Source organism: Podarcis liolepis (genome assembly GCF_965112155.1).
Source record: "Podarcis liolepis genome assembly, chromosome: 9".
Lineage (NCBI taxonomy): Eukaryota > Metazoa > Chordata > Lepidosauria > Squamata > Lacertidae > Podarcis > Podarcis liolepis.
Window position 1 is genome coordinate 23,420,284 of NC_139564.1, and position 15,048 is coordinate 23,435,331.

The 15,048-nt window shown below is 41.0% G+C and overlaps 1 protein-coding gene across 2 annotated transcripts in view; it reads right to left on the reverse strand.

Moving 5' to 3' along the window:
* TBCK (TBC1 domain containing kinase) overlaps positions 1 to 15,048 on the reverse strand; it is an 82,110-nt gene that overhangs the window by 46,954 nt on the left and 20,108 nt on the right. For both annotated transcript variants that reach the window (XM_083459208.1, XM_083459209.1), the window contains exons 4-9: positions 9,386 to 9,500; positions 6,665 to 6,738; positions 5,897 to 6,038; positions 4,507 to 4,567; positions 3,273 to 3,334; positions 1,968 to 2,029 (exon numbers count right to left, since the gene is read on the reverse strand). In XM_083459208.1, the coding sequence (XP_083315334.1) occupies positions 1,968 to 2,029; positions 3,273 to 3,334; positions 4,507 to 4,567; positions 5,897 to 6,038; positions 6,665 to 6,738; positions 9,386 to 9,500 (516 nt within the window). The remainder of the gene's footprint in view (positions 1 to 1,967; positions 2,030 to 3,272; positions 3,335 to 4,506; positions 4,568 to 5,896; positions 6,039 to 6,664; positions 6,739 to 9,385; positions 9,501 to 15,048) is intronic.

Genomic DNA, 15,048 nt, shown 5'->3' on the forward strand with positions numbered 1-15,048 from the left:
ACTTAACAATTGAAACAACAATTTAAAATATTGCTGCCCCTTCAAAAACACTGACCTTACCCATGGGTAGGCAAACTAAGGGCTAGGAGCTGGATCTGGCCCAATCACCTTCTAAATCCAGCCCGCGGACAGTCCGGGAATCAGCGTGTTTTTACATACGTAGAATGTGTCCTTTTATTTAAAATGCATCTCTGGGTTATTTATGGGGCATAGGAATTCGATCATATTCCCCCCCCAAAAAATATAGTCTGGCCCCCCACAAGGTCTGAGGGACAGTGGACCGGCCCCCTGCTGAAAAACTTTGCTGACCCCTGATCTTACCACAAAGAGGCTGGCCCATGCCCTCATTCCAACCCTGAAGTGCTGCCCCCCCCAAGGGACAAACTGTTTGGTGTCTCCCTTTGGGTGGTGGCCCCGTCCCCAAGACAGGCTTTATAGAGCTGGCCCAGAAGCTGGGACAGCAGATGTTACCAAATGCTGCCTGTCTTCATAGGGTCCTTGCCCCTAAGCTACTCTCAGCAGCTGCAAGTCCAGGCAGATGGAAGTCCCCAGGCAGCAGCTGCAGGCAGGTCCAGGCACTTCAGTGCATTCAGTGAGGCTTAATCCATGGATGCATTATTTCTTTTGTTTTTCTCCCAATTAGCAGTTTAATGTCTCCATTGTATTCTTTTCTTTTTTTGTAGCTAGGCTATAAAAATAATTACCAACCACAATGTTTTGCAACTGTGTTACCTTCTAAAAATACAGCCAGCCCTCAAGCTATAATCAGTTGCTCGTTTGTGCATTTAACTACTTAGGTGAAGTTATGCCCCACAACAGCAATTTCCATGAACATGAATTTCTGTTTCAGCGCCTCCAATTTACTGGAGTCACTCCTGAGATACTGAATATCTTTCCTCCTAGCATACAACATTGCTTATGCGATCACTCTTATGAGCTGTGAAATAGGGCTAATCGTAGCATGTGAAGTGGCCCGTGAATTAAGCTTATGTCTAAAACGCTTTGAAGAAAAACAATTAAGCATACCGTAAGTTGCTACAGCAAATTGTATTTTAAATTCTCCATAACTTTCTTACCTCCTCATCCAGTTTACGCCAAACACACACAAGCTTCTGCCTGCTGTTTTTTACCTACTTGTAGAACTACACCTTTTAACGCCTGATGGGCACATGCCTTGGGTATGATTATCGACAAGAGCACTGAACATTTATTTAAGCAAAGAGGGGAAGGGAACGTGATCGAATCTAAACCCTGCATTCTTACCCTACCCCTGGACCAGATGCCTGGTGCTGTCACTGATAGTTTGCAGACCACACATTCTATCTCTAGAAACTCATCTACAGTGGTGCCTCAGGTTACATACACTTCAGGTTACATACGCTTCAGGTTACAGACTCTGCTAACCCAGAAATAGTGCTTCAGGTTAAGAACTTTGCTTCAGGATGAGAACAGAAATTGTGCTCCGGCAGTTTGGCGGCAGCAGGAGGCCCCATTAGCTAAAGTGATGCTTCAGGTTAAGAACAGTTTCAAGTTAAGAACACACCTCCGGAACGAAGTAAGTACTTAACCCGAGGTACCACTGTATAAGGTGTGAATGAAAAAACAAGAACAAGTATATTCATAAAGTTTGCAAACAACTGTTTTCACAGAGGTATGGCTTTTGGGAATCCATGATTGGCTGCAGATGACTTGGTGGCAAATACGGATTTGCAGAATTTGGGAAATAATTGATTCATAGATGTGGCTGTGCCAACATTAACCAGGCACTGTCATCTCTACACAAACATAAACAGGACTGGAGTCTTTGTTAATAGACACAAACTGCAAAATTAGCAAGAAGACGTAAAAATAGACCGGCATATATGGCTCTCATTTTTAGGTAAGTAGCAGCAGATGGCTGCAGTATGGCAGTTGCATTTCCCTTATTTTAAGCATCATCATTCACTGTACTTTAAAAGCGCACTCACCGCTTAGAAGGGTGGAATGTAAGGCACTTCTTCAGTAGCATTAAAGTATTTTCAGGAAGTTCCTGGTTGAGAAACGTATAGATATTGTTGTTGAAGCAAGTGTATGCCCTTCAGTGCAGCATTTAAGCAGGCATGCATTTCAGTTCAAAATGAAGCAATCAGGAGTATGTTGTTCTTGAATTCTAAGAGCCAAGGGTTTAACCTATATCTTCTGGGTTGGATATAATTTGTGGACAAACCGATTTTCATCATATACTGATTTTGACAAGAGAGAAGAGCTTTCATTTATCGGGCACACGTTAATGATGAACATACATTAGCTTTGCAGATATCAACCTGAGTATTTAGACTCAGCAATCACTTTGAAATCAGTAGTCCCACTATAAAGGTAAAGGTAAAGGGACCCCTGACCATTAGGTCCAGTTGTGACCGACTCTGGGGTTGCGGCGCTCATCTCGCTTTATTGGCCAAGGGAGCCGGCATACAGCTTCCTGGTCATGTGGCCAGCATGACTAAGCCGCTTCTGGCGAACCAGAGCAGTGCACGGAAACGCCGTTTACCTTCCCGCCGGAGTGGCACCTATTTATCTACTTGCACTTTGACGTGCTTTCAAACTGCTAGGTTGGCAGGAGCAGGGACCGAGCAACGGGAGCTCACCCCATCGTGGGGATTCGAACCGCCGACCTTCTGATCAGCAAGTCCTAGGCTCTGTAGTTTAACCCAAAGCACCACCCGCGTCCCCAGTCCCACTATTTACCAAATAGTAGATTTGTAGCAGCAGGGGCAGCCAACAAGGTCCCTTCCAGACGTTTTTGGACTCCAACTCCAACTAAACACTGGCCATGCGTGTTGGGGCGGATGGGAGCTGAACTCTTAACAGCATCTAATTTGCTATCACTTCGCCACCGTGTGCCAGTTGAACGAATAAAAAACAACAACACTAAGAGTGGGATTTGTGTATGGTTCACATATGCCTGCTCAGGTTTATTTTAAAACTTGTAAACCTGAGCAGGCATATGGGAAACTGTCGTGTAACGGGCTAATGGCCGTAATAAAGATCAATCCAATCCAAACTTGTATAATTATTATTTTGAAGTTGGATAATCTCAGGTAAATATCAAGCTCATCAAGTAAGATGAGCTTTCAATAACACACACACACACTTAAAACATGAAAGACTGCCAGAGAAATGAATTTTAGAACAACAACAACAAAACAACAAAACATTTCAAGGGAAGAAATCCAATACTGTGACAAACAGTTAAGTTATAATCAAGCAAGAGGGAGGGCTGGATATATTCAGACCTTAATGATGTCAAGACAACCATGTTCTTCAGCTAGGACTGTTATGATATCATCCACACATCCTGTATATAAGAAGAGGAGGAACAAATGTTGGCAATGTAACACTGTTCAAAGATAAACCATAAACCATAAATATATTTCACCTCCTTAGAGCAGGGGTGGGCAACCTGCGGCCCTTGCAGGACTCCAACTCCCATCAGATCCAGCCAGCATGGCCCATGGTCAAGGATGATGGGACGTGCAGTCCGGCAACATCTAGAGGGCCACTGATTGCCTATCACTGCTTTAGGGGCTCAACACCAAACCTGAAACAGGAAAGCAGACAGTTGCAGACACAAAAACAGACACCCACCCACCAATAACAATATTTTCTCCTCATACATTTTTAACAATTAAGCTTCGTTAACATACAACTTGCCATGTATGTAAGAGAAGGGTCCGTGCGCCTAAAGCCTGTAATAAATTTACTCTATCAAAAAACACTGTGAAGTTTTGTAATCAGTGTAAATATGCACTGATTAATATGAGAGAAGATTACGTAAGGGCACTCCCAACAAACTCAGTTTTATTCCATTAGAAGTGCCCCAGCTACAGCTTTCCAGACAACAGCTGGGTTTTCGGGACCAGTTCAGCATTGGTGATTGGCATGGCCTAGATGTCAGAACAGCCCCAAGAAGCAGGGAAGAGGTGGGTCAAAGGCGGTCAGGACCTATTCCGTTTCAAGCCAATCTCTGTGTGAAGGACTGGTCAACCTTGGCAACTATTGTCCACTGTGCCTTGCATTCCCTGCACAAGACTAGATGGGAAGTTGTCAACTACTTAGCACCCTGTAGCAAGGGCAGGAACAGAACCTGGCTGCAGTCACACAGGTACAGGCCGCACTATTCTTTGTCTCTTGCTGGTTATTATCTGCAAAAGTTATCCTGCGGAGGCAAGCATTATGTTGGGACTTGTGCTTGTTTGGGGCAGCAGTGATCCCTTCCTTGACCTTTGCAAATTATTTGGTGCAATACAGGAAGTCAAGATCACCATGATAAGCGGCGGCTCATACCGTTGCCGTACCGTTGAATTCTCTTCAACAGTAACTATCCTCTTCTCGATGGGTAGTGCTGTTCTGTTTAACTTTCCAGTGCACTGAAAGCATTTACATTCCCAAATTCAGTATCACGACCTCTGGACTCATCTGAGATTTTATGAAGTCTTTGTGCCCCGCAGCTGTTTTCACATTACTCACCAAGATTAAGTATAAGTTTTAGTCTTTCGGCTATATCCAAACTCTGGAACAGCTTTCTGCCCTAAAGGCAACAGTAAGGTATGTGGTTAAAGGAGGGTCATTATGAAAAACTTATGATAAAACACACAGCCATTATATGCTCTTGAAGTTTGCATTAAAAGAAATATATTTGGTGATAATGTTTTTGGTTTACATAATAATGTTTGCTGACTTCGGCTGCAATCCTAGCCCTACTGCCTACCTACCACTGAATTCAATAGGACTTTTAAAGGAGGAAACAGGGTTGGGGGTTACAGACGTAAGTAACCTATAGATGCCCATTAGAAACTGTCATGCTAACTTTGAAGATCATTAATTAACATTTGATTATATTATTCAAATAAAAGATGTGGTAAAATAATGATGCAGCGATAAAATTATAGAATATAAATTATAGAATATAAATCATTATAATATGGGGTTTTTGTTGTTGTATGGTTGTTCTTCAGTGACCACGTTAATTGCTGCAGTTGTTGCATTTTGAACAGTGAAAAAGAAAATCAGCTCTGGCTTCAAGCACTGCCTTAAGGTAAAAAGGTGGTTAATTTTACAAAGGTCATAGGTCATTGTTTCTTTCATGTGAAGGAAACTGTCAACAAAATATGCAGACTTTTATCCTTGCAACAAATTATGCTCTAAATTTTATCAGATGAATGAAAGCTGCATGGCACAATGCTTTTAAATTGTTAGACATTGCTTAAACCTAGAGAAATCTAGATCAAGTCACAGATCCAACATAGCCCTTATTTTTCCAATAAGGCTATGTCAAGAGCATATTATTTTGCTATCAAGCCTCAACAACTGGCAGAACCAAATGGTGCAAACTGAAGGAGTTTACAAAATCATGGCCCAAGTGTCTAAATATAAATAAATAAATTTCAGAATTTATGCATTTTTTCTAAAAATGCCACATGCTGTTTCATTCCCTTTCAAGTAAGCAGTAAAATAAATTAAGCCCCTCAGTAAAATAACAGGGGTTAGGAACCTGTAGCCCACCAGACACTGCTGGACTAGAACTCCCATCATTCCTGACCATTGACTATTATGGCTGAAACTGATGGTGGTTGGAGTCCAACTGCATCTGGAGGACCACGTTAGCCATCCCTGATATAACATCTCTATTTACTAAATTATTGAGGTGAAGGTGAAATCAGTTTTTCCTATGAATAATATATTTCTGGTATGATGACGTTTATACTGTTCTTACTCTTTTGAATTTGTTTCAGTATTTTGAATCCTCACCTTTCTCTTAAAAACAAGGTCACTCAACAAAAAATAAACATATACGGAATATGTTTTGCACAGCAGCAACCTGATAATCCAAATACATAGAATAATGTCAGATACATACCACACAAAGCTCAAATAATATAACACCAAGGGACCACACGTCCGATTTAGGGCCCGAAGGGAGATGCTTTTCACTTTGCATATGATCACTGTTTTTGATAATTCCCTGTGCAATTACCTCCGGTGCCAGGTATGATGGATACCTACAAGTAATGGTACAATAATAAAAGCATATTTCAAAAGGCCTGCAGGACAAATCCATTGAATTTTCATAATGGACACCTGTCTCATTAAACTGCATGCCATCTTTTATAGCTTAAAAAACCCTTGACAAGGTAGAAATAAAAAGTGTCAGCCTAACCTACTTCACAAGATTGTTGTGAGGATAAAAGACAGGGGCGAAAAGAACCTTAAGCTCTTTGAAGGGAAAGTGGTATAGAAATTTAATGAATGAATAAATGAATAGCTTGCTTTCAAATCCTGGTTTAAGAGCATTGCAATTATCTGCAGTGTAAATGCTGCTTGCTCTCCTGCTGCTTCACTGGAAATATCAGGGGTAAATGTGTGAGGGTGATTTGAGTGTATAGTCGCTTGTCAATTACATGAGCTCTAGATGAGGCCTTCGAACGCTGCTAATATGAGATTCTCCTAATTTTAACCAGAATACTGTCTGGTAACCTAAGTCAAGTTTTACATTTCTCATGGCAACCAGGCTTAGAATAATAGAATCAACCATTATTCTTTGTCAGGTGTGAGGAGATATTCGGGGGGGGGGGGGGAGGTTCACACACAACGTACGATTCCTAGAATGTCACAATGTAAAACTTACCCTATAGGAAAATCAACATCGGCACCATAAGCTGTCATGTAGTAAAGGCCGAATTTAGCCAGTTTAGCATGACCCTATTAAAAAGAGGAAGAAATGTACTGATTATCAACCTAATGAGGGTTTCTACCTTGCAGGAAGCTTTGTGTTTGAAAATGCATTGACATTCATGTTTGAATTCACAATTTCCATGGCCAAAAATCTGATGGTGAGAAACTACCAGATATGATTACTCTGTCTGCACGTAGCCCTAGGCCAAATCACGACTTAGCATGGAAAGGCAAAGAGGTTCCCAGACCAAAGATTACGGCTGCAAGCTCCTTTCCTACCTGGACCTAAGCCTGGGGGAACCTCTTTCAGCCCTAGGCCCGCATTGCCTTGTGGGCAACCAGGGAAGGGCAGTAAGTGCCAAGAAGGGCCAGACACAAAAGTGGGTGAACAATACATATGACTCTTACCTTTGTTCAGGAGACTACAATCACCATCACCCAAACTCTATTGGTCTAACAAATACAGGTTATACCTGTTAGCATTTCACTCCTCTGTTGCTGGATGTGTTACAATCACATGTCTGTGTTTACTTTCTAGGCTTGGAAAGCCTGAGAACGGAAGCTAGCCTTATCTCTTCTGCTCTGTTGTATTTTTGTACTTTTTACTTTCTGTTCTCTCTTGGAGCTGAAGTAAGAGAATCCCATGATCACTTTGTCCTGTATATGTTGTTGTTTAGTCGTTTAGTCGTGTCCGACTCTTCGTGACCCCATGGACCAGAGCACACCAGGCACTCCTGTCTTCCACTGCCTCCCGCAGTTTGGTCAAACTCATGCTGGTAGCTTCGAGAACACTGTCCAACCATCTTGTCCTCTTCTCCTTGTGCCCTCCATCTTTCCCAACATCAGGGTCTTTTCCAGGGAGTCTTCTCTTCTCATGAGGTGTCCAAAGTATTGGAGCCTCAGCTTCACGATCTGTCCTTCCAGTGAGCACTCAGGGCTGATTTCCTTCAGAATAGATCGGTTTGATCTTCTTGCAGTCCATGGGACTCTCAAGAGTCTCCTCCAGCACCATAATTAAAAAGCATCAATTCTGTATATACTGCTTCATAAAAGTATATAGTCCTGTATATACTGCTTAATAAAAGCTTAGAATGAGCACACCAATATCCACTTTGTTTCCGCTAAGCTCTGCTGAGTGTGTGTGCACATAGGCATCTGCTATGTGTTACTGGAGCATACCGGGACTGATGAATTATGGGCGTCCCGTAGCTGCGCAACTTCAGGATGACACCCGGAGAGGTTTGTCTCATCTCGGGGGCTGCGTGGACCCCCTGGCATATTCCTACAATACCTAGTAGCCTGCTAGGTATAGTCATGCAAAGATTGGGGACAGGGTTACACACACTCACACACTTCTCTCCATGCAGGCAAGTAGAAAGCATTTTCATGGTTTAAGGACACATTTGCCAAGGAAAACCACTTGAGGAGGATTTAGAGCATGGCTGGTGTGGGAGCATGCATTTGAAGAGTCCCAAAGGTCAAAAAGAGAAGTCTAGAGGACCATATTTGGTCCCTGGGGATAATATTCCCCACCCATGCTTAGCGTTGCATTCAAACCCGGGCTTATGGTGTGTCTCGGTCCAGATAAGTGGCCCTCAGCTCCTGGACCCAATGTTCCCCACCGCTGGCTGAGCATTATATCCAAAATCAAGTTAGGATGTAGCACTAAGACAGACCATGGCTTAGCTCTGCATAGTGCAGAACCATAGTGCAGCTGCAATCTTTGGTCCAGGAACCAGCACGTTTCTTTGCTTTTGATAAGTTGTGGTGTGGCTCAGTGTTATGTGCAAAGTGGACCTAAGTGTGGTATTTCAGAACATTGCTCAGTCTTGCTTCAGCTTTCCCTCTACCCAAATTGCCAACATTTGTAGACAAAACTTTTATGTCCCATGCAGAAGATTTTCAATGAACACCATTGTAAGATGAAAACGTAAGAGCTGTCGTTCTCGACAAAGTTTCCCAGCTGTGTAGCTGAAGACATTTATTTCTGCTGAACGCTAGGATACGTGTGAAAGGCAGTCTCAAATTTGTGAAATCAAAATATTTTTCAGGAAGCCTGCATAATTATATTCCCATTTATTTATGTGTGTATTTATCCCAGAATTTATAAGCCAACTTCCAGAGATTAAATCTCGAGAAGACCCACAAAGTATTACAAACATAAAATTCATTCACTGGATAATTACAAACCATAAAACCACAAATCTTTAAAATGCTAAAATGTCTAAAAATATTCTATTAGCAGCAATAAAACAGTTTCAGCAAAACAACTAAGGTTTGCACAATGATTTATGGCTTGGGTTTGTCTGGAAGAGCTAAACTATGTGTCTGGATTTAGACGATCTGCTAAGCAAAACTGAATTTCACCTAGGTTTGTTACCATCACAATAAACAATGGTTCATAACATCCAAATGAAGTCACTGCATTCGTGTCTAGGAAAGGTGTTCCATTTTAGATAAAGGTAGACGTGTATCTTCCATTTACATGGGGGAAGAGTGCCATATAGATAAAACTGTGCAAAATATGAAAGTAAGAATTTACCTTGCATTTAAATGCAAAATGTTGCTTTTATAAGAGAGGTATCTTTCAAAAAGATTTCAAACGAAGTTCTTATTACATCAATGTTGACAAAGGATGCAGACCGACAGCAGAAACAAAATCTTCTAGCCTTACCTCTTGATCCATGAGGACGTTGTGAGGTGAAAGTGCACGGTGGACTATTCCATGCTTGTTCATGTACTGCAAGCCCTCCAGCACTTCATGGGCGAGACATGAAATCCTAAAAGGGCTGCAGTGAAATAGTAAGAAAATAGACTGTTTCAGTTATTTTGGCCTGAAGCAATATTTTCAGCTGATCTTAGCCACTCATAATTCTCCCCACATAATCAAAGGTTACTATCCAAATTAAGCAGCAGGATAGAGGTAGACGGGAAAGCATAATAAAAGCCTAGAGGCGAGTTCGCTGGGTTCACAGCTGGGTTCACAAGAGAATGGTGCTGTTTATAGGTTCAAACGAGTTTCGTATCCTTTAAGAAGATGTGTCATAGGAGGTCAACCATATGGAGGATTCTCACAGGCCTGGAAACTTCCTGCAGGTATCAGTATCAGAAGTGAAACTAGTTAGAGCTAAAGATTCACAAGGATTTTGTTTGGTCTGCATTTTTAAGTGAGTAGATCTGGTTCGTACTTCCCAGACTAATACACAGATCAGAACATATTCTTTAGTTCTTGCACTTCTCCATAAGTTGCGATACAACCCTCAGCTTAAAGAATATATCAATATGATCACAGAAATGTGTTTTTTTTTCAAATCAAATGCATACAAAATTTGCATAGTTTGTCATTTATCTATCTTTTGATAAATATTAGATTACCTTGCTCTCCTGGTCTCCTTACCCAACTTAAAATTATCAGTTACAGAGAGGTAGCCGTGTTGGTCTGCCATAGTCAAAATAAAAAAATTCCTTCCAGTAGCACCTTAAAGACCAACTAAGTTAGTTCTTGGTATGAGCTTTCGTGTGCATGCACACTGTGTATCTGAAGAAGTGTGCATGCACACGAAAGCTCATACCAAGAACTAACTTAGTTGGTCTTTAAGGTGCTACTGGAAGGAATTTTTTTATTTTTAAAATTATCAGTTGGAGTGCCACTGGCAGTATAATACTATATGTTTCTTCTTAGAAGTAGAAGTTCAATGTAGCTTAAACTCAAATAATTGTATATGGGACTGCAGCCTAAGTTATATTTAACAAAACACAGTTAAGTGTAGGTGTAGGGTCGTATGGTCCAGGGGTCTTAAATCCACTGGATTTTTTGTTCAATCTCCAGAGTGGAGAATCAGAAAAATGTGAATGTGAGAAGCTGTAATTCACTGAAACACTAGAGGGCCTCCTCTGATTATCTTTGCACTATAAAAGTCAGAGCACCCGAAAGCAGAAATTCAGGATTAAATGCTAAACCCTATACAGAGCCAACACTATACTCCCACAGTTTAAATTGTAACAATTGCTTTAACTATTAAAGTAAAGCATGTAATAAACACATTACATGAGGATCTCCTTGTGCTATGGGGAAGGCAATATGACCATCTCTCTTAGGTTTGCAACGAAGTCCTCAGTGGACAGGTGAAAATTAATGCATGCTAAGACCTCTGCAAACTGAGGGATAGAAACCATCGTTTTTATACTATTCCGCTCCCTGTGAATACTTAAGTTTAGAATTCTATCAGTAATTACTGTGAGGAAAATATGGGATGACATAAGCAGACAGGACGACTCTGAAGTTTCCTTTTTTAAAAATGTGTCTAACTGTTTTTGTTTGCACAAGACTCCAAAACATGAAACAACCCTAATTGAATGCAGAAATGTCTGCAGAGTCATACTACTTCTGGAACAAAATGCCCCATATACATCAATGGACGCTTTACTGGATGAGAGTACTTAAAAAATGTGGACTTTTTAATTATCCCCCTCAGAGTTCATAATTACGCCCGCTGGATGAACACACTAAAGAAAAAGACCCTCCTCTCCTTCTATCCCCAAGACAATACTAATATAGACCGAACTTGTAAGAAGAATCTAAGCTGGTGATGTTGGATGCAGCTGGTGGTCAGAGGATATAATTTTTTTTTAAAAAAAAACCCTCCTCCAAATTTACATAATGAAGCAGCAGGGATATAATTTGCTTTCATCTTCTTTAACAGGGACCCTCAGCTGTTTGGAAAATGCTTTTTAGTCTGAAATGCTAAATGAATCCCTAATGCTTCTGACCATTCGAAATTCATACCAAAGGATAGCCCACATTTTTTCTCTCAGCGCACGCAAATAGAAGCCCATTAAGAGTGGCAGGGGCTACAAGGGAGGATGAACAAACCTCTCCCTTTCTCATTTCCCCATTCTTAAATTCAATTCCCCAGATTTCCACATCGTTTTTGGGTGTGTTTTTTTTAAGTCCTGGTGAAAATCCACCAATATTTTAATGTGGAGTTCTAATACATTATACACACACGGTTTTGCCTAATACGCACACTATTTTGCAAAGCAATTTTCCCTAAAAGAGTGCCTTTTGGTATGTTATTCTCACAAACATATGCACCTTTATTAACAATTTACACTAGCGTATGCATTTTTTTGTACACATCACGAGGGCTGAGAACTGCATTGCAAAGTTCAGAGAAGTGGGAATTTCAAGGGATTGCTGCGTTTTGGTTTGCATACAATTTCAGAGCCTGCAGATTAGGTAAATGTGACCTAAATCAAATTTCTGCCCCATTCCTAACCAAGAGACAAGAAAGTGACCTTACACTTACCTCATAAGAATCTAACATTGGGATTGAGTGCTCACTATTTTTAAGGTTCGGTGCAGACCATTTAGAGGTAATGGATGATTAAGCAGTATACTAATTCTGTTAGATAAACAAATAACAAAAAACAAATACTGCAGAGCAGATGCATACAAAAAGGGAGCGAAGGGGATAATGGCATGTCTGTGTGTGTGTGTGTGTGTGCGCGTGCGCGTACGCACAAAGTGGGTTCCACAATAGGAGAAATGATAAGGCATGGAAATGAGAGTGATCTATGTACAAGGAAGAGTTGAGAAAAGTGCAGAGGAGGGTAGAAGGGAAAAGGGGAAATGTGAGTGGACAGGGGGTTGTGAAAAAGGAAGGGGTAAGAGGCTTGGAATTAGGTTCAAAGATGAAAGGGTCCGAAGGAGAAGGTGATGGATACTGAACTGTGGCAAGTGAGCTCTCCATAAAAAAAGGGTGGGTCTTAAAAAACACACACACAAAAAACCCACCCTCTCCCTCCATGCAGTAAGTGTGCGGTAAACTTGTAACAGTCTGTTTTGCTTTGCCAGAATGTACAATTTTTTTCAAGTTCTGACCAGTTTCCAAAAAATGGGTGTGTACGAGAGGGACAAGCATACACAGCCAGAAGTTCACATTCACTTTCCTCTCTTTCTCTTGAACCACTTGTTGGGTTTGGCTGTAGAAATGGCTGTAGAGACAAACACAGCTTTCTCACTTGTGTGTTTATGTATTCTTCGAATTCTGTTTCCAGCTTTATGGCTAAACCAAGGCCAAACCCAAAGTGCAGCCAAACAGAATTTTAAGCTGGAGATTCGCAAGGGTGAAACCTTGTTAAATCGGGAATAAACTGTGTAATACAGAGCTGGCCAGCTATGTGTCCAACGCCCAGCACCTTGGAGGCTCCTGTTGGACCATGGCTTTCATTTCATTTCAATTTCTATTTATAGATGAATTAATTTTTTGATGATAAACAAGGTGGCAAATTAAAAAGATAGGTGTATTATTTTCTCAGTTTGATTCTGCCAAGTTTTTCAGGTGTGACACTCCTTTAGTGGTGGCACGGTAGTCTGTTCATTCACTGTTACTGAAACAGATCCACTTTAAACAAAGAATTCCATCTGCTTGGTGTGGGAAAAGAGGTTTTTCAAAATATAACCAGCTACTGGAATGAGTGGAATACCACATAATGCAAGTATCTTTGAGTCTGCAGAAGATGTTCATAAAAAATAAAGAAGTTGTATCTCTTATAGTGAAAGGAAGTCTGGAAAGGATGACCATTAGCGTATCCAGCACACCATAATCTCCTCTTCAGGTTGCAGAAATTATTAGAACGGAACACTTTGCACAGTTCAGCAGAGATGCTATGCCTGACCTTAAGGCTTCAGCAGCTTCTGCCACTGATGAACACACTGATAATAAAACAGAAGTTGTTCTATTAAGTGCATATTCTTTAGGGTTAGCCTAGCTGTTACGTACCCCATCCTGATTTGATTACATACCACAAGCAAACACTTTTCTTCAATATTTTTATTAGCCATCATAAATAGAGGGCTTTATCAAGGAGACTGTGGTTAATATATATATATTATGGAATAAAACACTCCCAGACTGCAGTCTCACTTCATTTGCATGCAGCCGCAACTGACTACCAGACCTATTCATTTTCACAACTTGCACTAAAGCCAGATTTTAAGGCATCACAATGTAGATTCGAAACGTGGGTGTCAATTTCGGAGCCAGGCAAATACCTTTTTTATTTTTTCAGGCCTTTCGCATTCATTTTCATCTTGCCTGATGAGTTTTTAAAAAAGTTTTTAAACCATTCATATAGAATTTGTTGCCTTTTGTATATACAGTGGTACCTCGGGTTAAGTACTTAATTCATTCCGGAGGTCCGTTCTTAACCTGAAACTGTTCTTAACCTGAAGCACCACTTCAGCTTTAGAAATTGTGCCGCTGGAGCACAATTTCTGTTCTCATCCTGAAGCAAAGTTCTTAACCCGAGGTACTATTTCTGTATTAGTGGTGTCTGTAACCTGAAATGTATGTAACCTGAAGCGTCTGTAACCCGAGGCACCACTGTATTCTCCTGTTTCCAATTTGTTGCTGGCAATCAAAAATGGGAGAATCCTCTTGGGCTCAGGTCCTCCTTGTAGGCTTCCCACAAGAATGTGGTTAGCCACTGAGAGACCAGGATGTTGGGCTGAATGGGTCTTTGGTCATATCCAGAAGAAGTCTTTTGAAATTGTGAAAGGAATTCGATAAGGATCATATATGAGTCCGAGCACTGGTCCATCTAGCTCATTACTTCTTACACTGAGAAAATTGTGTTGTTGTTTTTCCCCCAAGCCCTCGCTAGAGATGCCAAGGATAGAACCTGGGTCTTTTGCAGCAAACAGAACCAAGAGCCTTGCAACAGCAAATTTTATTATGACATAACCTTTGCTGGCCTTTCAAGATGCCACGTGTTCCTTTGTTATTTTGTTTAACAGCCCTTTTAAAAAAAACAATTAATGGAAATGACAGGGGAGAAAGTGGGGGGGGATTAAAAAACTAGGATAGATAAAATTAGGATTAAGGAAATTCACGGATGATAAATCCACCAACAGTTATTATGATTCGTGGGTAAGGAGTGGGACTTTTGTGTGGCTGGAATGTAGCATACTGTACAAAGGTAGCAGTTGCTTCCATTGCTCCAAAATACAACCCCATCCCTGCCTCCATGGCTGGGTGGCAATGGCGCATGAAGAAGCTGCCTTATATACGGATATAGACCACTGATCCATCTAACTCGCTACGGTCGGCCACGACTTGCAGTTGCTAGCCAGGGTTTTAGTTGGGGGTCCTTCATAATAAGCCTTAACTAGAGTTGTCAAGGATTGACCCCAAGGCCTACTTCTGAGCTACAGGAATTTTAAATTTCTATTTAAATGTAATTAATACATACAGGCTCATGAAAGGAAAACTGAGGTTCACGAAAAGATTTTGGTCCAATTTTTATACACAAGCTTAATGATAGAACATGGTA